This window comes from Podarcis liolepis, assembly GCF_965112155.1.
Source record: "Podarcis liolepis genome assembly, chromosome: 2".
Taxonomy (NCBI): Eukaryota; Metazoa; Chordata; class Lepidosauria; order Squamata; family Lacertidae; genus Podarcis; species Podarcis liolepis.
In genome coordinates this window covers 6,442,064-6,464,336 of record NC_139555.1, presented here as the reverse complement: position 1 = coordinate 6,464,336, position 22,273 = coordinate 6,442,064, and the positions used below count along the sequence as shown (strand labels likewise).

At 45.6% G+C, this 22,273-nt stretch overlaps 2 protein-coding genes across 4 annotated transcripts in view; both read right to left on the bottom strand.

Moving 5' to 3' along the window:
* The window catches only part of ADCY6 (adenylate cyclase 6), a 934,310-nt gene that overhangs the window by 24,145 nt on the left and 887,892 nt on the right, over positions 1-22,273 (bottom strand). The gene's annotated exons all lie outside the window — the stretch shown is intronic.
* Positions 8,667-21,166, bottom strand: LOC310697927 (keratin, type II cytoskeletal 7-like). 3 transcript variants are annotated; one of them, XM_083484529.1, is made up of 10 exons: positions 20,406-21,166; positions 17,746-17,963; positions 17,321-17,381; positions 16,028-16,123; positions 15,234-15,398; positions 14,329-14,454; positions 10,780-11,000; positions 10,012-10,043; positions 9,877-9,920; positions 8,667-9,843 (listed from the first exon to the last, which is right to left on the bottom strand). In XM_083484529.1, the coding sequence occupies exons 1-10, from the start codon at positions 21,042-21,044 to the stop codon at positions 9,490-9,492; spliced, it is 1,956 nt and encodes a 651-aa protein (XP_083340655.1). In that variant the 5' UTR covers positions 21,045-21,166; the 3' UTR covers positions 8,667-9,489. The 3 variants fall into 3 exon arrangements, with proteins under 3 accessions (XP_083340655.1, XP_083340656.1, XP_083340654.1); XM_083484530.1 differs by having other exon boundaries at positions 8,667-9,810; XM_083484528.1 differs by having other exon boundaries at positions 8,667-9,920.

The following is a 22,273-nucleotide window of genomic DNA, read 5'->3' as shown; positions in this document are numbered from 1 at the left end:
CTCGCAAGACAAAAAACTCGCTAGACGAAAGGTTTTTCCGTTTTCGATTTGCCTCGCAAGACGAATTTCCCTATGGGCTTGCTTCGCAAGACAAAAACGTCTCGCGACTTTGTTTCCTTTGTCTAAAAACAAAGACATGTTTTGTTTATAAAGTTAATTTATTTTCCCTTCAATTTTTGAACTGCTCTTTACAGTATGTGTGACTTTAAAGAGCAGTTAATAAATTGTTGTTGTACCAAATTTGGCTTTGTTTGGACTTTTTTTGACCATAGGAACGCATTAATTGATTTTCAATGCATTCCTATGGGATTTCGTGATTCGCAAGACGAAAAATTCGCTAGACGACAAAACTTGCGGAACGAATTAATTTCGTCTTGCGGGGCACCACTGTAATACACTCAGAGCATTCTGCCTTAGCCCCTTCCTCTTTCTCATCAGAGAGCAACGAGAGAAAGAAACAAAGGACAATAGTCCTACATCACGGAACACAGTAACACAAAACATCCTCTCTCCGTCACTTCCCACACTGTGGAATGAAAACATACACCGTCATATGATAGACAACAATCCCATGACTGCAAACATGGAGCAAGAATCCTAACATGGAGCACCACTTACCAACATTCAACTGAGTGTCACAAGAACATAAGAAGAGTTCTGCTGGATCAGGCCATTGGTACATCCTGTTCTCACATGGGCCACCCAGATGCCTGTGTGGAAACCCTTAAGCAGGGCCTGAGCTCCCCTTCCGCGGTTCCCAGCCACTAGTATTCTGGTGTCTCTAGAGCAGGGTCACTTGCATTCATTAACCATGTTAAATATCTACGTAAGATGTACTGAGGTGGATTTAAAGAAAAAGGTTTAAGGAAAATGTGGGCCTATTGGGATCTTTGGAATGCTGTAAGAATATGATTTGGAAATAATAATTTAAAAAATGGCTATAACTTATTTTAAGGGACTGTTATTATAGTATGGTTTGTCCATCCTATAATAATGAATATATTATATTCAATAATTGCTGGAGGAGACTCTTGAGAGTCCCATAGACTGCAAGAAGATCAAACCTATCCATTCTGAAGGAAATCAGCCCTGAGTGCTCACTGGAAGGACAGATCATGAAGCTGAGGCTCCAATACTTTCGCCACCTCATGAGAAGAGAAGACTCCCTGGGAAAGACCCTGATGTTGGGAAAGATGGAGGGCACAAGGAGAAGGGGACGACAGAGGATGAGATGGTGGGACATTGTTCTCGAAGCTACCAGCATGAGTTTGACCAAACTGCGGGAGGCAGTGGAAGACAGGAGTGCCTGGCGTGCTCTGGTCCATGAGGTCACGCAGAGTCGGACACGACTAAACGACTAAACAACAACAACAATAATAATGAATGGTAATTTTGTGAGTTTTTTTGTATTGATATGGTACATGTGTGTGTGTAGTAAATGTTTAAATGAATTGTTTGGGTTTCTTTTAATATAATATTAAAGCAGAGGTTCCCAACATGGTGCCCATGGGCACACATGGGTCCATCAAAGCCTTTGCAGATGCCCACAGGACCCCCTCCTTCCATCTTGCTGAAATTAGGCTTAAAACAAACATTCTACTGTGGCCAAAAGCACAGCTTGTGGGTATGTGGTGCCCATTGCAGTTTCTCCCAGGGCTTTTTTTTCATCTGGAACTCACCAGAACTCAGTCCAGCACCTCTCAGTTCTTATAAGACCACAAGGGAGGCATTCGTAGTGAGTTCAGCACCTCTTTTTCTAGAAAAATAGCACTGGTTTCTCATGTTTGTAAATGTGCCCATGAGCCCTAAATGGTTTGTGAAAGATACTGGAAGAATTTGTTCATTATTAATTTCAGACTGAACTGACCTGATCATTTCGTGGCTCGGAATATAGTTACTTAGTTTAGTTTGTAGAAGAGAAGAAAAGGAGTTTGGATTTGATATCCCACTTTATCACTACCAGAAGGAGTCTCAAAGCAGCTAACATTCTCCTTTCCCTTCCTTCCCCACAACAAACACACTGTGAGGTGAGTGAGGCTGAGAGACTTCAAAGAAGTGTGACTAGCCCAAGGCCACCCAGCAGCTCCATGTGGAGGAGCGGGGAAGTGAACCCGGTTCACCAGATTACGAGACTACTGCTCTTAACCACACTGGCTCTTGTACTTCTCTGGAATTTCCAAATGTACTCTCAGGGTGGATCCTCACCATATTATTTTTTAAATGTGAAGTATATTTGAAGGCTGAATTGAATTGTCTTTCTTGGTGCCACACAGTATTCTGAAGTCTTGTTTCAACTCACATTTTCAGAATTTATTATTATTCCTGCTATCAAGGAAGAGGGAAGGACCTGTGGGCTCACTGGTCACCACTACCATCACCACCACCGTGATGCAATCAGAAAGGATACACAGTCACTTGGGTCAAACCATAGATTTATAGGGCACAGTATTGGCCTCATGTTTTTGTTGTATTGCCCCAGAGATGCTTTAACAAAGTAGAAGGTCAAGGACTGAACCTTTAACCTTGTAGAAAGAAAGCTATGGTCCTATTCAATAAAGTTTAATTGAACCAAAATCTTTCATTATTTGGATTTGAAACAAGGTGTGTTTGACCACAAGCAGGACCACACAGGACCACAGGCTGTAGTGACAACACAGCAGAACTTTGGGGCAGAAGTCCAGAACCCCATTCAAGAGAATGAGCAGGGAGGCTCCTGGTGCAGAGATTGGCTTAAAACAGTTCTAAAGTCAATGAAGTAATACACATAACCACATAAAGAGGTGCAATGGTCATAAGACCAACTACATATGGCCTTCTCATAAGATCATTAAGTCCAGAATCTAAAATTACCTACCACCACTACTCTTGCAAACACTTGGTGGTGGTTAGTCAGGCAGGTAGAGTCCGATTGGAGCTATCCAAGGTCCTGCAACTCTAGTCTGACCCCATTCTGGACTTTGGTTAGCTCATCTGACCCTAGAACAGGCATGTCCAAAGTCCGTTTTGGGGGCCTAATCTGGACCTGCCGGTCGATTTAATCTGGCCCCCGTGGCAGTATAAATCAGTATTACAAAATCAGTATAAAAAAAAGCTCAACAACTTGGGTCGGCCCTCATGCATGCTCACTTCATCAAATTTGGCCCTCTTTGAAAAACGTTTGTGCACCCCTGCCCTAGAAAAATTGAAAGGCCATGTAAGAGTTTAGAGCTTGACTAAGGAACATCGGAACAAATACAAGATGGGTGACACCTGGCTTGAGAGCAGTACATGTGAAAAGGATCTAGGAGTCTTGGTTGACCACAAACTTGACATGAGCCAACAGTGTGACGCGGCAGCTAAAAAAGCCAATGCAATTCTGGGCCTCATCAATAGGAGTATAACATCTAGATCAAGGGAAGTAATAGTGCCACTGTATTCTGCTCTGGTCAGACCTCACCTGGAGTACTGTGTCCAGTTCTGGGCACCACAGTTCAAGAAGGACACTGACAAACTGGAATGTGTCCAGAGGAGGGCAACCAAAATGGTCAAAGGCCTGGAAACGATGCCTTATGAGGAACGGCTAAGGGAGCTGGGCATGTTTAGCCTGGAGAAGAGGAGGTTAAGGGGTGACATGATCAGAACCAGAGAGGGCACACCAATTTCATAGAATAATAGGATTGCAGAGTTGGAAGGGACCATAAGGATCATTTCTGCTCAGCTTTCATAACCTTTGCTGTTAGCTTTCACCCCCCCCCTCCATGCTCATCAGTCTCCAACCTCTGATGCACCAGATACAGCCAAGATCTGGTCCCTTCATCTACCAGGTTCTCTTTCCTGTCAGGTTGGGCTTGGCTTCTGCCCCATTCCACTAGGCTCCACTCCATAACCTATCAGGCAGCATCCCTTACTTCAGAAAAGGGGACCTGTGGCCTTTCAGATAGTAAGGTAAAGGTAAAGGGACCCCTGACCATTAGGTCCAGTCGTGACCGACTCTAGGGATGCGGTGCTCATCTCATTTTATTGGCTGAGGGAGCCGGCGTACAGCTTCCGGGTCATGGGGCCAGCATGACTAAGCCGCTTCTGGCCAACCAAAGCACAGAGCAGCGCACGGAAATGCCGTTTACCTTCCCGCCGGAGCGGTACCTATTTATCTACTTGCACTCTGACGTGCTTTCGAACTGCTAGGTTGGCAGGAGCAAGGACCAAGCAACGGGAGCTCACCCCGTCGCGGGGATTCGAACCGCCAACCTTCTGATCGGCCACCCCTAGGCTCTGTGGCTGAACCCACAGCGCCACCCATCCAAATCCCATCCAAATCCCATCAGCCTTAGCCAGCATGGCTAATGGCTAAAGCTTATATGAGCTGTAGTCCAGCAACATCGGAAAGGCTGCAGGTTCTCCATCCCTGTCTTGTTATAGCCTCTGCCCTCTGGGTCTTAGGATCTCAGTGGGCCAAGCAACCCTAAGTCAGGTGGAGAAGCACCTGGGCAGATTGGCATGAAATAAAACGGCTAGATTCAAGTGTTCTGTTAACTAAGGCTTGGGTTACAGGGAGACTGAGGGCTTCTGGTGGTTGTCTGGATATTATTGCCCAAATCTTCAGATATACAGACCCTGGGGATCAGGGCAGAGCCTGAGAGGCTAGCAGGTCGTGGCAAAATGTCCCTGGTGGGTTGAGGCGGAGCCTGGAAGTGTGCAGTTGGTCTAGCGACTGGATCATGCTAGGGTCAGGGATGAGTCCTATCACAAAAACCCATAGTTTAGGTATCCTATGCCCATAGTTTAGGTCAGTGGTGTCCAAACTTTTTTCAAAGAGGGCCAGATTTGATGAAGTGAAGGGCCATGGGGGCCAACCAAAGTTGTTGACCTTTTTTTTAGGGTTCGAGCTGTTGAGCTTCTTTTAGGATTGAGGTTGTTGAGGGGTTTTTTAGGATTTTACCGACTGGCGGGCAGGATTAGACCCCCAAAAAGGACTTTGGACATGCCTGGTTTAGGTATTCTACACCAAGGAACCAGTTTAAATTCTAGAACAGAGGAGAAGCCTGGGAATGAACCATACAGAAAAGCATGACCCCCTCAATCTGAGCTTTAAGATTTAAATGTGCAGTGTGGATGAGACATCATTTACTTGGAGTCCAAGGAGGAGGCAAAAATGCTGAGTCTTTGTGACTTTAAGATTGAATATTATGTGTTATGTTGCTTCCTTCTCTCTCTGTCATCCTGGGACTCTATGAACCAGGACTGTTTGTGAGCAAGATGGGAAAGTGACAGAGATCACTATCACCCAGTCTGAGCAGTAAAGATCTGGGCACACTGAACCATATGAACCAGCAGAAATTTAAAGAACCACGCAGGCTTAACTGCAACTTGAGGGTGTAGGTGTATATATAGGAGAAGAAGTGTGGCAAGAGACAGGATAAACAGGCTGGATTCATTAGGGTGGGGTCTAGAATTTATCTATTGCAGAAAACAGTATTGCAGAGGTGTAACCTGTTAGGGTGTGGCCAATTATGCATCATCACAAAGAGAGGGCAAAAGAGGACACAGATTTGCATCAAAATGGCAGGTGCTGATTTAGATGAATAGATGCACATTTATTAATAATTTCTAAGATTCAAATCCAAATACATAAAAAGAGCCCGACTGGATCAGACCAATGGCCCATCTGGTCCACATGATGGTTCTCACGGTTGCCAACCAGATGCCCACAAGGGAAATCTGTAAACAGGACCTGAACACAAAAGCATTCTTCACTCTTGTGGCTTCTAGCACCTGGTATTCAGAACCACTACCGCCTCCAATTGCGGAGGCCGAGCAAAAGTGTCAGTGGATTAATCTAATCTTTTGAAAGAATTAGATAAATTAAGGGAGGATAAAGCTAATTCTTTTAAAAGATTAGATTAATCCAAGTTGGCAGCCATCACTGCCTCCTGTAGGAATAAGTACATCTCACCATAGTGGGGGAAACTGTGGCCAAGTGGCCTGTGTGCCTGCTTGGAATAAACGTTGGCGGACAACTTCAAGGCCACACCTTTCCTTTCTTTACACCAGTCCTGGGCCAGAAAAGACCTGCAAATAGAGGGCACCTTCCAAGCAGGTTTTTCTGGTTTGCTTTTAAATACTGGTAAAAGTGCTTGCTATTGCTTTTAGAAATTGTTTGTTACATTTGTACTGGGACCTTATGGTGAAGCATGAGTTATGTAAAGGGACCCCTGACCATTAGGTCCAGTCGCAGATGACTCTGGGGTTGCAGTGCCCATCTCGCTTTATTGGCCGAGGAAGCTGGCGTACAGCTTCCGGGTCATGTGGCCAGCAGGACTAAGCCACTTCTGGCAAACCAGAGCAGCGCACGGAAACGCTGTTTACCTTCCCGCCAGAGTGGTACCTATTTATCTACTTGCACTTTGACGTGCTTTCGAACTGCTAGGTTGGCAGGAGCAGGGACCGAGAAACGGGAGCTCACCCCGTCGCTGGGATTCAAACCACCGACTTTCTGGTCGGCAAGCCCTAGGCTCTGTGGTTTAGACCACAGCGCCACCAGCATCCCGGGAAGCATGAGTAAGAAATCTAAATATAATAATTAATAATAATAATAATGTCTTGTATTGCTTATATGATGGCTTTATCATTATGCTATAAGCATAATTGCTTACTTTTAGTGGTTACCTTTAAAAGAAGAAAAGGATTGTTGTAATGGTTGTAGTACAAAAAGAAAAATCTGTAACAATTGCATCCCCCCTTTTCTCAGTGTGTGTGTGTTACTTACACACACACACACACACACTTTTAGCCAGTTTCAGTTTAAACCAGGAGGATGGTATTGCAGCTGCCTTTCTTATCTAGCAGACAGGCAGACTTATTCCTCATTCACACTTTCCATGATGACATCAGCAAGCCTCCACCCATTACAGTACAATGTACAGATCCGTTGTGGCTGTTGCCATGGCAGTGAACTCATCAAATGATTAGCAGGTGAAATACCTGGGATGTCTTTGGCAAGGTGTCCATGAAACTCTGGGGGTGATGATGATAAATTTGCCGTCCTGTTAACAAACATTTGGACTGACCTGTTCACACTGTTTGCAAGAGACCAATATGTTCTCATCCACTTCATGTCTCCTAATGGATAATATAACATTATAATGGAACTGCACACTTTAGATGCCATGACTGCCTTCTGTTTTGATGCTGTTTCCAGACATAGGCTTTCCCTGTGTGCTCACATTAGATGTTTGCCATCTAATCTATGTGAATAGACTCCCAGAAGCTGGGAAGAGGTTCCAGTGATTAGAGGGTCAGCCTTCATAGCCCCCCATAGTTCTTGGCCCCTTTCCCATGGCTCTGAGTCTCCACCTACATGTTGTTGCCTACCCCCCGCCACTCTATTCTTTACCCAAAAAAAATCTCAGAAGAAATTCTGAGTCTTCAGAAAGCAAATTTAGAATAAATTATACTTTGCAACATTTATGCAAAATGTAGCAGCCTGCATAATTTATTCAAAAGGAGGAATTTGGCACACATGGTATTTTTCATAGTTCAAGGAATGACTCTAGGTTTCCTTCCAGGATTCTCTTTCAACTAGATTCTGCTGGCTCATGGTGACACCCTCCTGCTGTCAATTTTGAAAGGCGAGGGCATGTAAAAGGGTGTTCATAGGGGCTTCAGATCTCCCTTTTTTCACAGACAAAGCAAAGCCAAAGCCTCTATTCCAGGCATCCCCAACCTGCAGCCCTCCAGATTTTTGGCCTACAATTCCCATGATCCCTAGCTAACAGGACCACTGGTCAGGGATGATGGGAATTGTAGTCCCAAACATCTGGAGGGCCAAAGGTTGGGGATGCCTGCTCTATTCCAAAACCAGCCTCTTCCTGTCAGGAAACATTTAAGGGCCAGTGAGCAGCAAGCAGTTCTTTAAGTGGCTACTATTGTTTCATTTTGAAAAGGAATGCTTAATTTATTTAGATTGCTCTCCCCCAGGACATATTCACAACCAGCATTAGGAACACCTCTTAGTCTCACCTGTGACACTTGTGAACTAATATAATGAAGCATGTTGTGAACCAGAGACTTGTTTAAACTGCAATGACAGGCTGGAACATGGATTGCTATCCTTGGGTCAACGCTTGATAGTATTGTTTCTGCCACTCTGAGCTTTTAGTTGGATTGTGTTCTTAAATCATGAATTATATTCCTTAATTTTAAGAAACAAAAGTATTAATTGGCCAGACTAAATCCCTGTGTAACCCAAACATCACCCGCATTTCTGAATGCTGGAGAAAGGAATTGACTTGAAGCTGCAATCCTATAAACACTTGTTCAGGTTTGTCCCATGAAACTTAATGGGCCTTAATTCCTAAGTAAACATGCACAGGATTTCATTGCAAGAGTTTTTTGAAAGCTAATTCAGCTTCAGAGATGCCATATGACAGCAATCTCCAGCCTTTTCTGGCCAGGAACCCACCTTTTAACCTGCATTTGGAGACCCCTTTCTTAACTTCTTGCCATACGTTTGTATAGTGGCAGTGCTGTTTTCGCAACCCACTTTAGATCAGGCCATGACCACCAAGCTGTGGCCTAAATCTACAAGCTGAAAACTGGCAGTGTACAAGATCCCTTCAAAGTTGTTTTAGCCTTAAATTAAATTAAATGTACCAATAAGTAAATAATAAGAATCAAGACCACATATAACTTGACTGCAGTTTATTGAAAATGGCCACCTCCCAAAAACATGGGAAGCAAACCATGGGAAATAAAGACAGGTGCAATGTAATTCACAAAACTGACACAAGAATGTACTTTTGATAATGAGATAGCTTTTCCAATGACACAATTATAGTAAATGATTGTTTACTCAGTGTTGTACAGGACCTTGTTGCTCTGTAGCCACGATCAGGCTGCCTGATCATTGATTAAATCAAGGGAGGAAATGTTCTATTTTCTTTTCTCTTTCTAGGCAGATAAGAGCAATTGTGACTTAGCATTATCAATGTTGGCTGGTCCAACATCAGCACATAGTCAAATACAGTGGGGACAAATTATGTCTTTTGGGAAGCAAGGAACTACAACAACACCTGGAGAGAACAACCAACTGGAAGAAGCCTCAAGAAAGAGAAGGAAAGGCCACTTCAATACAGAATGCCATGAACTGGCAGCCACCATAAAAAGCCAAAAAATGTACAGCATACTCTGAAAGAAACACACTCCTCCCCTTCCCCCTTCCAGCTACTCTCTGCTAATTGATATCCTAAAATGCAGCACCATCAGCATATTTCATTAGCATTCTCTACCAGCTATCTTCCACCATTGTACAACTAAGCAACAGGTGACAGAAGCAAGATGGAAGGTGGTAAGCTTAATGGTGCTTTCTTGGGGAGCAAAATAGATACAACATTGTGTTTTAAGGACACAGTTTGTTCTTTTCTGTATTACCAGGGTGGGGTTGAAGGTGTTGCGCTGATGCCGCAAGAAGCTAGAAGATGTTTCTTTCCTTTTAGGGACCAGCTGGGACATTTAATGCCTTCCGCCTTTGATGGATGAGCTGCTTGTGGTGGTTCTCCTAATGATCGTGCTAGAGCCGGAACCGGAACCTTGAGAGTATCCGCCACCGCCTATGCAGGAGCCTCCAGAGCCTCCTCCTCCGTAACCTCCGCTTCCACCGCCATAACCTCCGCTTCCACCGCCATAACCTCCGCTTCCACCGCCATAACCACAACTTCCACCGCCCATTCCTCCCCCTACAATGCTGCCGCCGCTAATGCCGCCGCCCATGCTACCAACGCTAATGCCACCGCCGCTCATGCCGCCACCGCCCATTCCGCCCATGCCGCCGCCCATTCCGCCCATGCCACCGCCCATGCCGCCGCCCATGCCGCCGCCAATTCCTCCCATGCCGCCGCTGCCAATTCCTCCCATGCCGCCGCCATATTGGGAACTCCTCACAGCTGCAAAGGAAACACAGATTCAGTACATACACTTTCACGTTGAAAATAATTCATGTTTGAAACAGTGAAGGTGAACATGGAAGCTACTTACAGACATGGACTTGGGATCCTTGGCCACACAGCCTGTTTAGGAATAAGAAAAATAGGTCACAAAATGAAACAAAACCTTCTTTTCGCTACAAGTATGATCACTTAATCCAGGCTTCCTCAACCTCGGCCCTCTGGATGTTTTGAGACTACAATTCCCATCATCCCTAACCTCTGGTCCTGCTAGCGAAGGATCATGGGAGTTGTAGGCCAAAAACATCTGGAGGGCCAAGTTTGAGGAAGCCTGACTTAATAGGCAGAGTGGTTTCTGCAGATAATAGTAGTCCTGTCTAGCATCTGTGAGTCATAGAATTACTAGGCCCAACTTACAAGTGACCCAAAAAGCCATGTAGTCCTATGCCCATTTTACAAGGCTAGACCTTCCATCCTCTAACTCCTGCCCCCCAAATTCCCTCCTGCAAATCAATCCATATAATCCGGACCAATGAGAAACAAGCAGAGAAGGCAGAGTGCTACACAACATCATCAAAATAAGTAAAGAAAAGCACACAATACACCAAGGAGGCATAACAAAATAGCAAAACAAAACAAACAATAAAACCACCAAGGACATTCCTTCTGGAGCCATAACAAATTTGCTCCCCATAATTTGGATGTCCAATATGCCACTAAGCATTCTATGAATGTTCAAATATTTGCAGAATCCTCCCTGAACCTTGAAATCAAGGCAGATGCTGCTTGCAGACCCTTGGTCCAGTTAATCTACAAAGGAAAAAAAATCCCTCTGTGGAAGTTTGCAGTGGTCACTCACCTGCTCTCTTCTCCTTCCAGCAGTTTCCTGTACATGGCAATCTCAATGTCCAGAGCAAGCTTGACGTTCAGCAGCTCTTGGTACTCTTTCAATAGGCGAGCCAACTCTTCCTTGTCCTTTGTCAGGGCACATTCCAATTCTTCCAGTTTCTGCCTAGCATCCCGGAGAGCCAACTCGCCGCGCTCCTCGGCTTCAGCAATGGCTGACTGCAGCTGAGCACACTGCAAGACAAGAAGAAGAGAAAGATAAAAACTTTTCTATTTCCACTACGACTGAGACCTTGGGATGGACTTTTTGGAATCCCAGACTTCCTTGTTGCTTTGTTTACCTACCCAGCTATTTAACAAGCCTCCCAGGCAGGGATTGCATCAGAAGCCCATGTTTTTCTGACAGCTGTTCAGTCCAATCTCTGAATATCTGTCTCATTATTCCTGTCTATCACCTGAAACCCTGAATTTAGGAACAAAGGCTGGGAACAGACTGATCGATCCCTGATCTGAGCACCCATCAGGGATAATTGTTTCCAGGTCAAAGAATGGGATTTATAGGCCAGCCTGGACCCATAGTGCCAAGGGATATGGCCATGTTCATGATCTTAGAAAAAGAAAGATGCTGAGGCTCAAAACTGCATAGGAGCCTTCGTGGTTGCCCTGAAAGATGTATTCAAGATACCATGAGCATCCTTTCCCAACCTGTTGCCCACCAGATGTTGCTGGACTGGCCATTGGCCATGCTGAATGAAACTGATGAGAGTTGGAGTCTAATGACATCTGAAGGAGAGACTTCTTGTGAGTGCTCAGCAGTGGTGGGGACCAACACTTTGCCTGATCTGAGCCATCTCTTTCAAGTCTGAATCCTGATGTTCCAAAGAGGTTCAGAGGCTGAGTCCAGGTAAGCCTGGGATCAAGTTCAGCTCTCCCAACACATGTCTTTTCTACTTATTGGTATGTTAGATGTCATTATTTAATGGAGAAAATTAAGCAATATTTTGGGGTTTTTGGTAAGTCTACCTCCAGGTGCTTTTTCCAGTCTTCCCGTACTAAGGTATCTCAGCTGACACTTGGCACCTTAGCACATTTCCACAGAAGAGTGGCAGCTTCTAGCAACAGTTGTTGTGTGAGAGACTGAGAACTCTCTGCAGAATATGGAGCAACACTTCTGACATTATACTGCACATTAAGGCAGCAGCTTGGAGAGGGCACCACACAGAGGCTATTCCATGTGGCCTCCATGTAGCCAAGATGAATTGGCTGATCCCTCATTGCCAGCATCCATGCATCTTGAATTAGAGTATCATGAGTCCATTGCTGAGCAACAGTTGTAAGCCAAGGTCCTCCCCAGAAAGGAACTCTTCCTCTCCAAGGCATGTGTACGGGTGCAGTGGAGCAGAATTTCTGCCAGATTCCTTTTAGGCAAGAGACAAGACTCAGAACAGAACGACTACTGCTGCCTGCACAATCCACTAAGTGATGAGTCAGCATCCCTTCTTGCTCAGATGTTAAAAGCTGAGAAACATAGGAAACTCCCTTATACAAACTCAGATCATTTGATCATCTAGGTCAGTATTGTTTAAGCAAGCCTTCCCTAACATGGTTTAGACTACAGTTCTCATTATCCACAACCATTAGCTATGCTGGCTGGGGTTTATGGGAATTGTAGTCCAGAATATCTCAAGGGTGCCAGGCTGGTCCAAATTGACTGACTGCAGCTCCCCAGTATTTGGTTTAAAGCCAAAACGTTTCCACCCTAAAAACCTCCCATGTTCAAATTGCAACACGATGTCCCTTGAACCAGGGAAATGTAACTTCAATCACTGTCACGCCTGAATTTACATACAGGCAATGCAATTTGCATTGTGTGCTTGCCTGATCTGATGCAACAGTTGAACAAAGCCACCGCCATCCTTAATAGATTGCAGAGTGTTGAGAGATTGGAGGGGCAATTCCGAAAGAGAATAATGGGCATCGGGCATCTTCCAGAGATAAATGTATGAAGTTGCTGAGTCAGAGTACCATCAATTTGGTCTCTTCCAAGGTCTAAGACAACAATGTAGGCGCAGATTGCAATGGAGGCGCAGATTGCAGCTATAACAAAGGCGGCATTTTTTCATCTCCGCCAAGCTAAGCAGTTGGCTCCTTACCTCTCTCGCCCTGACCTAGCCACTGTGATCCACGCGACGGTCACCTCCAGACTGGATTATTGTAACTCGCTCTACGTGGGGCTGCCCTTGAGACTGACCCAGAAACTCCAGCGGGTGCAGAATGCCGCAGCAAGACTCCTTACGGGGTCTTCGCTGCGGGATCACATTCATCCGGTGCTATACCAGCTGCACTGGCTCCCGGTGGAGTACAGGATCAGGTTTAAGGTGCTGGTTTTAACCTTCAAAGCCCTACACGGCCTAGGACCCTCGTATCTACGGGACCGCCTCTCCTGGTATGCCCCACAGAGGAACTTACGGTCCTCAAATAAAAACATCTTGAAGGTCCCAGGCCACAGAGAGGTTAGGCTGGCCTCAACTAGAGCAGTGTTTCCCAACCTTTTTTGGGCAAAGGCACACTTGTTTGATGAAAAAAATCTCGAGGCACACCACCATTACAGCCCCGTGACGTCAGCGTGCAGCGTCACGCCGGGAGGGACGCACGAAAGTGTAAGTTTCAATTTTTTCCCCTCCCCCTTGCCGGGGAACCTCCAAGCTTTGGGGGTGGGGGGGGAGGAGGCAGCAAAGCGAGGCAGGAAGGAGAGCGCGGCTTGGCTGGGTGAGCTTTGGCAGGGGCAGGGAATGAGAGCCGCGAGGCGGGCGCTGCAGACGGAGGCGCTGCCCGCCGAGCTCGCAGCCAGCCAGGCAGGCAGACGGCGAGAGCCCCGCGCTGGGTGGCCTCTCCTCGCCGTCGCCGCCCCGCCTCTCGCCGCCCGACTCGCCCGCCTCCCTCCAGGCAACATCTCGCGGCACACCAGGCAACATCTCGCGGCACACTAGTGTGCCGCGGAACAGTGGTTGGGAAACACTGAACTAGAGCCAGGGCTTTTTCGGCTGCGGCTCCAACCTGGTGGAACGCTCTGTCACAAGAGACTAGGGCCCTGCGGGACTTGACATCTTTCCGCAGGGCCTGCAAGACAGAGCTGTTCCACCAGGCCTTTGGCTAGGGCACAGCCTGACTCCCTCCTTTGGCAATCTTTACAATACTTTAGTTTATGGTTGCCATCAATTTTGATTTTAATTAATTCTTATGATGTTTTATAATGTTGCACTATTTTAGTGTTGTTAGCCGCCCTGAGCCCGGCTTCGGCTGGGGAGGGCGGGATATAAATAAAATTTATTTTTATTATTATTATTATTATTATTATTATTATTATTATTATTATTATTATTATGTAATACTTAGACCTGGCATTATCAAGGATTGGACTAGGAGCTTCCACAAGCTATCACTGAGCTAAAGCCCATCTGATAGCTAAGATCAACTTTACACCCATGTGGTGTGATGTGGACCTCCTGAAAAAGAAGACCCTTTTCAGCCTTTGCCCAAATGGAATGTTTAAGTGCCATACCTGCTTCTTGACACGGTCAATCTCGCCACGCAGTCTCTGAATGTTCCTAGTCAGCTCTTGAATCTCATGTCTGGTGTTAGTCAGGCTGTCCCCATGTCTTCCAGCTGTGTTTTGCAGAGCTTCATACTGTTGGGCAGAAACAGTGTTGTGTTTAAGAAACAAAGCAAAAGTTCCTCCAGCAATGTTCTAATCATGGATACCATCCAAAGGTCCCTCTGCCACGACACATTAGCTTCAAGCACAGGGGTCATGCAGGGGCAGATCTAGGTACTATGGTGCCCTGTGCGAGGCCAATATTTGGTGCCCCCTTCAGTCTTTGCAGTTCCTTTTCAAGGCCAGGTAAGAAGGTGCCCATCCAAAGGTCCCTCTAACCACAACACATTAGCCCAAGCACAGGGGTCATGCAGGGGTAGATTTGGAAAGGGTCCTCCTACCTCCTTCCCAAAATCATGAAGGTGCTAACTAGATGAACTCTATGACCCTGTCAGAGCCTCGTGACTCCTTCCTAAAGCCCAACACCCCTTCATCTCAGCACTCAGCGCAGGCACACCACTCACACAGCCCTAAATCCATCCCTGGCTCATGATGGAAGCAGCAAACTACAGAGAACTTCTCACTATGCTACAAGCCTATGTTGATATCATTACACCAGTTTGACTATCATGGCTTCACCAAAGGACTAGGAATTGTGGCTGCCATTTTAAATGTCATGGCTTCCCCCACCTCCAAATAATATTCTAGTCTGGCTAAGGAGCTAAGAATTCTCGGTTCGAGATTTGCAGCGACTTTCCTTCCTTCACAGGGGTCCCATGGAGAAAGTGATCTGCCCTCAGGTCCCTTGCAATAGAAAGAAAACCCAGGAAACCACAAGGCATGTCAGGTTTCCTCTGTGCTTGATTCCTTACCTGGCTATGGTACCAACTTTCAGCCTCAGCTCTGCTGCTCCTGGCAATCTCTTCATATTGATTTCGTACTTCATCAATGATGCCTTCCAAGTTGAAGTGGCTGCTGTTATCCATACTCACCACCACAGAGGTGTCATGACCACCCATCTGGACCTGAGACAGTTCCTGTTAAAGGACCAAAAAGCCATCAATCAGTATGTCTGCCTCATTCCTGCCATTTCTCCCCTGATTCACCACTCATGAAAAAAAATAACTAATTAATATCAATTATGTTTGAACTAATAATTATGTCTCCACAAGCATGATTTTGATGTGTCTGAGTTGTAATTGCTTTCGTGCTTTTTCATAGCTTTCACTTTTTAAAAAAGAATGCAAGTTTCTAGATCTCAGAGAGGAAAAGGGGGGGGGACCGGAAACTTGCCATGCTGTTACACTGATTAAGCTTTTTGTTTCAGGTGCAGGGCATAGAGCAATCCAATCTAAGGTGAACACAGATATCTCCATCCCAGTTTAATTGTGGTGGCACAGTCAAGGGAAGTACAGAATCACCATGATGGAGTGAGGCTTCAGGGGCTATCCATCTTAGTCCTTTAGTCCTCTGTGACTATCACATACTTTCCTCTGGTTCCTTGCATCCCTCCCTCAAAACTATGTGGAGTGGTAAGTAACATTCCCATGTATGCCTTCATCTGTTTTAAGGCGAGGGAATTCAGTTCCTTTGAATGTGGGTTCAATGGGTGATGGTAGAAGAGAGAGTATTCTTAGCGAGCAGATGGAATGGATAGATTCCTTACCTGTTGGAAGATACGTCTAAGGAATTGGATCTGCTCAGCTAGAGCACCCACTTTGGCTTCCAAGTCAGTCTTGGTCATGTAGGCACAATCCACATCCTAGAAGATAGATTATGGGGAATGCAAACTTTAAAGCTTCACAGAGTGTTATCACTGACTGAGGCACCACATACAAGAGTTTAGGCATGTCCACATAGATAACATTTTATTCTCCATTCCTGTTGGGATGTTTAGCTGCGATGACTCAACAGGGACTCTGCTTCCCATATGAAGACATAATTAAAGGCAGGATGTTCCTAGCATGCACAGATTTCTTTCCCTCTTCACCAAGAAACCCCAGGAATTCCCCACACATCTGGCTGCAGGGGGAAAGGGCTTCTGGGTCAGAGGGTAGGGCTGCCAAGCAGGCTTAATCCAACAGTTCCTCTCAATTTATTAATGAAACAATGGATTTTTAAACAAATTACTCTGGATGCATAGGAAGCAGCAGTTTAATCTATGCTGCCATGTTTTGCAGTGTGCCCCTGCAATTTCTATGACTGCCCTTTTGAACTGCTATAGATCCAGGATAATTTGCTACTATGAGCTCTCCAGTGAGAGCTAAAGATGAGTGATAGGTGTCTTGTGGGGTTCAGCTGTTCTCCAAAAGGCCATTAAACATGTTTGCAGGCTCAAGAGAACCAGCGGTGGTGCAGTGGTTAAAGTGTCAGATCAGGACCTGGGAGAAAAGGTTTCCGATCCACACTCAACCATGAAGCTTGCTGGGTGACCTTGGACCAGTCACAGATTCTCAGTCTAACCCACCTCACAGGGATACTGTGAGGATAAAATGGGGAAGGGGGAAGCGCGTTTGCCAACTTGTGCTAACATGTCAGGGAGAAGGCCTATACAGTGGTACCTCTGGTTACAGACACTTCGGGTTACGCATTTTCAGGTTACGGACGCACGGAAACCCGCAAGTACCGGAACGGGTTACTTCTGGGTTTCAGCGCTTGCACATGTGCAGAAGCACTAAATCATGATTTGTGCATGTGCAGAAACGCCAGATTACATCACGCACGTGTGCAGATGCGGCTCTGCGGGTTGAGAATGCTGCGGGTTGTGAATGTGCCTCCCACACGGATCACGTTCGCAACCCGAGGTTCCGCTGTACTTGTAGCCTTGACTTCCCCCTGACATATGGGAGAAAACAACATTTCTATGCAATGGCTTGAAAACATTCTGATGCCTGATTCAATTCTATCCCACCCCGGTGCCTTCTCTATTTACAGTATGCTGCCAAGCGCCACTTCTCACCTTTTTCAGCACCACAAATTCATTCTCAGCAGATGTGCGCCTGCTGATCTCTTCTTCATACCTGTTTAAACCAGAAAAAGAGGTAACAATGAGCTCACTGAGATAGACTACTGCAAGTGTATAAGATGCCAAGGTATTAAAATAAACCACAGAAGCTGAACATTGCAAATCCCCCAGAGAAACACACACACACACACACACACACACACACACACACACACAGCTACTCAGATTAGTGTTTCCAACCTTCTGTTGTACTGCAGAAGGTTGTAGTGCAGAGTGCAACCTGCACTCATTTGGAATGCCCTGGAGCTGAGGACAATTTCATTATTCTGAACCAAAGTCACTTAATGATTAATGGCAGATCTCCCCCTGAAGCACAAATAGTGGTGACGAAGCACCTTTCATTTTTGGTTGTTCCTTACTTGTTCTTGTAGTCTTCTACAAGGTGCTGCATGTTCTGAAGTTCTGATGCCAGCTGTGACTTCTGCATGCGGATTCGTTCAATTTGGCTTCTCAGGCCATTGATGAATTGCTGGAACTCACTATCCAGGTTCTGCTGTGGGCCTCGGCCCTGGGTTTGCTGCTGTAAGATCTGCCATTTGGTTTGCAGAACCTTGTTTTGTTGCTCTAGGAACCGGACCTGAAACCCAAGAAATGGAAGATGTATAAGACATTGAAGAGGTTCAGCATCATAGCATATTGGAGATGGGTGCTAACAGCAAAGTCCATTCTTTCACAAGTTACTGGATTCACATGGCTGAGTCCCAAACTACACTCTGCTTCTCCTGTTTGTTGTTACTCCAAATTAATAATTGCAGAATTGAAAACACTCGCAATTTTCAGTTTCTGGGGGTATGCGGAACCTTCCCATTTCCTTAGAACTGTGCTTTGTGGTTCTCATAGTAGGACTACAGATCAGTGCCTGCTCCCCAAGTGACAACATAAGAAACTGGGATGAAGGGCCATTTTTATGGTCTGTAGTCGTGCAACAATAAACCAGTGTTGGCACTGTAAACTGCAGTTGCCTCTATCTGGACCCACCAGAGTGGATCAGCTCTTGCCACAGCCACAATGTCCTAAAGACAGCCTGGGGAGTCCATACTTGCTCTCTGGTCTGCATTCACCAGGAAAAGGACCACCTAGACTGAGTTCTACATCCTCCCACATCATCTTAAACTTTCAAGAAGTGATAGCTCAGTATAGAGCATCTGCTTTGCATGCAAAAGATCCCTGCCATCTCCAGGTAAGATTAGGTGAGACTCCTGTCTGAATACCTAGAGAGTCTCAACCAGTCAATGTGGACAATACTGAATATGATGGATCAATGGTCTGACTCAATGCAAGGCAGTTTCCTATGTTCCTTCACCCCAAGGTGCTCACCAAATATTCTACACTTATGTCCACCATACCCACCCTTAAACTGGTCAGAAAGCAAATCAGCCACAAGAGAAGCACACCAAAAAAGAGACATGACAGTGAGGAGCAGATGGAAAAGATGTGCTCAAAGGTGGATCTTAAGCCCACCCCAGATAAATCCTATTCTGACTACACAAATAACGGGCCACCATAGCCCTGGCTATCAGCCCCAGGATGACTAGGTAGGTGGGTAGCTGCACCAAAGGGATAGAAGAGTTACAGGCAGTGTTGCCTTGTGTAGGGTCATGTGAAGGGTCATTCCTGAGTCATAGTGAAGATGTAGTATACTACCCTCTTCATTCAATCCAGAAGCAGTGGGGAAACTCACCCCTGATCAATGCTGGGGAAATGACATTGCGTGTAAGACAGTCAAAGGTTGCCATCTGTAATTAATGTATATCAGGTAGGAGGACTGGGGAGACCCCTACTTGAGACCCTGGAGAGCCTCTGCCAATCAAAATAGACAACACTAGGCCAGATAGACCAGTGGTCTGAGTCAGCAGCAGCTTCATATGACATATATTAGGACTGAAGTTGATGGACTGCAACTCCCACCACTAGCCATGCTAGCTGGGGCTGATAGGAGATGAAGTCTAACATCATCAGAAGGGCACCAGGTTCCCCTGACGAATACGAAAAAGCTACTTTTTAACAGCCATGCAACTCACAGCTGAGAAGTTTTGCTAGTCACACCAAAAGATTTTTTGCTTCCTTCGAATCCTTGCTTTGGGTTATATCCAGTGCTAGTCCTACTCAAAATGGATCCATTGAATTTAATGGACCTAAGTTAGTCATATCCATTGACTTAAATGGATCTACTCTGAGCAGGAATATCACTGGATACAAGCCAATGTTTCAGCAGAGGAGCTTCCCGAAATCCCTTTGAATTTTGCTTGAAGCCAAGTTTCAGGCAACGTCAATTTTAAATGGCATGTTGTCCTGTGTGACAAGCCTCAATGCACCCCATTGGGCCAATTCTGCACACTTCCTTGGGCTTTGAACAACTCTTAACACTTAGTTAAACTTTTTCCATTTCATATGTCTTGTGAAACCATATACATCCATGTACCTGTAACACACACATTTCTCCCAATAAATATCACTTGTGTCTTAGCCAACACCAATAAAAAAGTAGCAACATACTATTGCTATCCTGGAGTCTCTTGGTGAATCTGCTGGTTAATGCAGAGACTCCAGACATCTGCTTCTGCTTAATTTTCTTAATATTGGGTGGGTGGGAGGAACAGAGCAAATGTTCTTCCCTCTGTTTCATGCCACAAACAAATTCAACACCCTGATCATCTGCCATTGCAAATGGCCTTAACTGACATTAATGGCTTGTAAACAGTTAACCAGGAGGCTGTTACAGATATTGTGATATACACCGTAAGTATCACTGCCCAGAGTGATACATATGCATGTAGAAGGGTAGGATATAAATGCTGGTATAAATGAATAAAGCAAAGAACTCATAATTTCAGGTTTAAGTAAAATATTCCGTGGCAATTAAATCCCATCTAATCCATAATGTAAACCTCAAAATTCAAGCTTTCATATTTTCAGACGTTACTCAACTGTTCATAGCAAAAATTAACTGCATTTTCCCAGACAACACGCATTATGTGAAATCAGTCAAACTGCATCACTTCCTTTTCTGGCAGCTTACCTTGTCAATGAAGCTAGCAAATTGATTGTTGAGACTCTTGATTTGCTCTTTCTCCTGATTTTTCACTTGCTGGATCTGGGGGTCAATATCTACACGAACTGGTCTCAGAAGGCTTGGGTCTATTTGGACACTGCCAATGCCTCCACCACTAACACCAGGGCCAATTCCCCCACCGAAAGGACCACCGCCCATTCCTCCGCCACCATAACCACCACCGAAAGGACCACCGCCCATTCCTCCGCCACCATAACCACCGCCCATTCCTCCGCCACCCATTCCTCCGCCACCATAACCACCGCCCATTCCTCCACCACCATAACCACCACCCATTCCTCCACCACCATAGCCGCCGCCCATTCCTCCGCCACCATAACCACCGCCTATTCCTCCACCACAGATCCCACCACCATAGCCGCCACCCATTCCACTGCCATAGCCATAGCCTCGTCCATAGGAAATTCTTGTTCCTCTACTGCCATAGTTATGGAGGCTCCTGCTGCCATATTGGCCTCTTATGCCTCCACCATATCCCTGGCATGATGAAGAATAGCCAATTCTACTTCCTCCTCCTCCACCACCGCCGATAACAGAAGTTGAGCTGTAGCCTCTGCGGCTCACTTTGCTGGTTTTGACAGACATCACTGTGACAGAGTTGAACGAGGAGCAGAGAAAATGATCAAGCCCAGAGGTTGCAATGCAAAAAAGGGAGATGAAGAGATGTGCAGAGCCCAAGGGAAGCAAATCCCTCTGGATCCGGAGTTGGAAAGAGCCTCCCTTATATCTGCTTTAGGGAGGAGCTGGGCTTGAGTTTGCATGGGCGGGAAGAAGGATATCATTGTATTGTGCTCATGAACTTGGTGTGGTTGACAGATCTTCATCTTCAATTTTCCAAACACTGACCCTACCCATTAGCACACCCCTTCACTGCCAAAGGAAGAGAAGACGATGATGATGACCAATGATGGCACAATGTCTTTGCAGTGACTAAGATACTTTAAGCTTGATTATTTTGTCTGGGGAGTAGGCTCTTTAATTGACACAGTGCATCACTCTTAATTCTCAATGGAGGTCCTATCTATCAGTATCTTCATCTGCATTTCTAATTGCAAAGCTCCATGGCAGGCAGCCGCTTTGCAGCATGCAAAGCATTAGCACGCCTTTCACAATCCCCAAAAGCACGCCCGCAATTACACCCTAAATCTGCCTCTATGTGGAAAATTGCCTTTGGCTCCCTAAGAGCAGTTTCTCAACTTGAAGTTCACGGAGGATCTTCATCACCTTGGTAAACAAAATGCTTTGTCAGAGCAGATCTGTCTGGGCTCTTCTCGCATGGGCATCCCTAAAAATCCTTGGGACAGCAGCAGTTCCTTTACTCCAAGAAGCTAGCAACAACACTGAATGAATCTTAAGACGGGCAACACCAGCTAAAAGAGAATAGAGATCACATGCTGATGAACAAATGATGGACATCCATGGAGGACACTTCTCTTTTTACTTTGGATGGTGGGCATAAGGAAAGAAAGAGGCGACTGAGGCATGCAACCCTCTGCTTTGGTGGAGATGGCAGACTGTGGATGGCAAAGCTCAAGAAGAACGGATGGGCTAAAACAGCATAAGGGAAAGGATCAGCTGTTCTGCAGGACCTTCGAGATTGACTGATTAATTGCAGCATGAACTTCCATGCAATAAGAACAAAACTGTTTCTACTTCTCTCTATCTGTCTCTGTCTCTTTCTAGATCACATGTAGGAATCCCATAAGATACATACTGTGCTCAGCCAACTTCTAGGCTTTAGAATCTGAGTTAGCTTGTTTCATAAAATTTATATGCCACTTGATTGTGGGGAAAACCAAGCAAACAATTTTTTT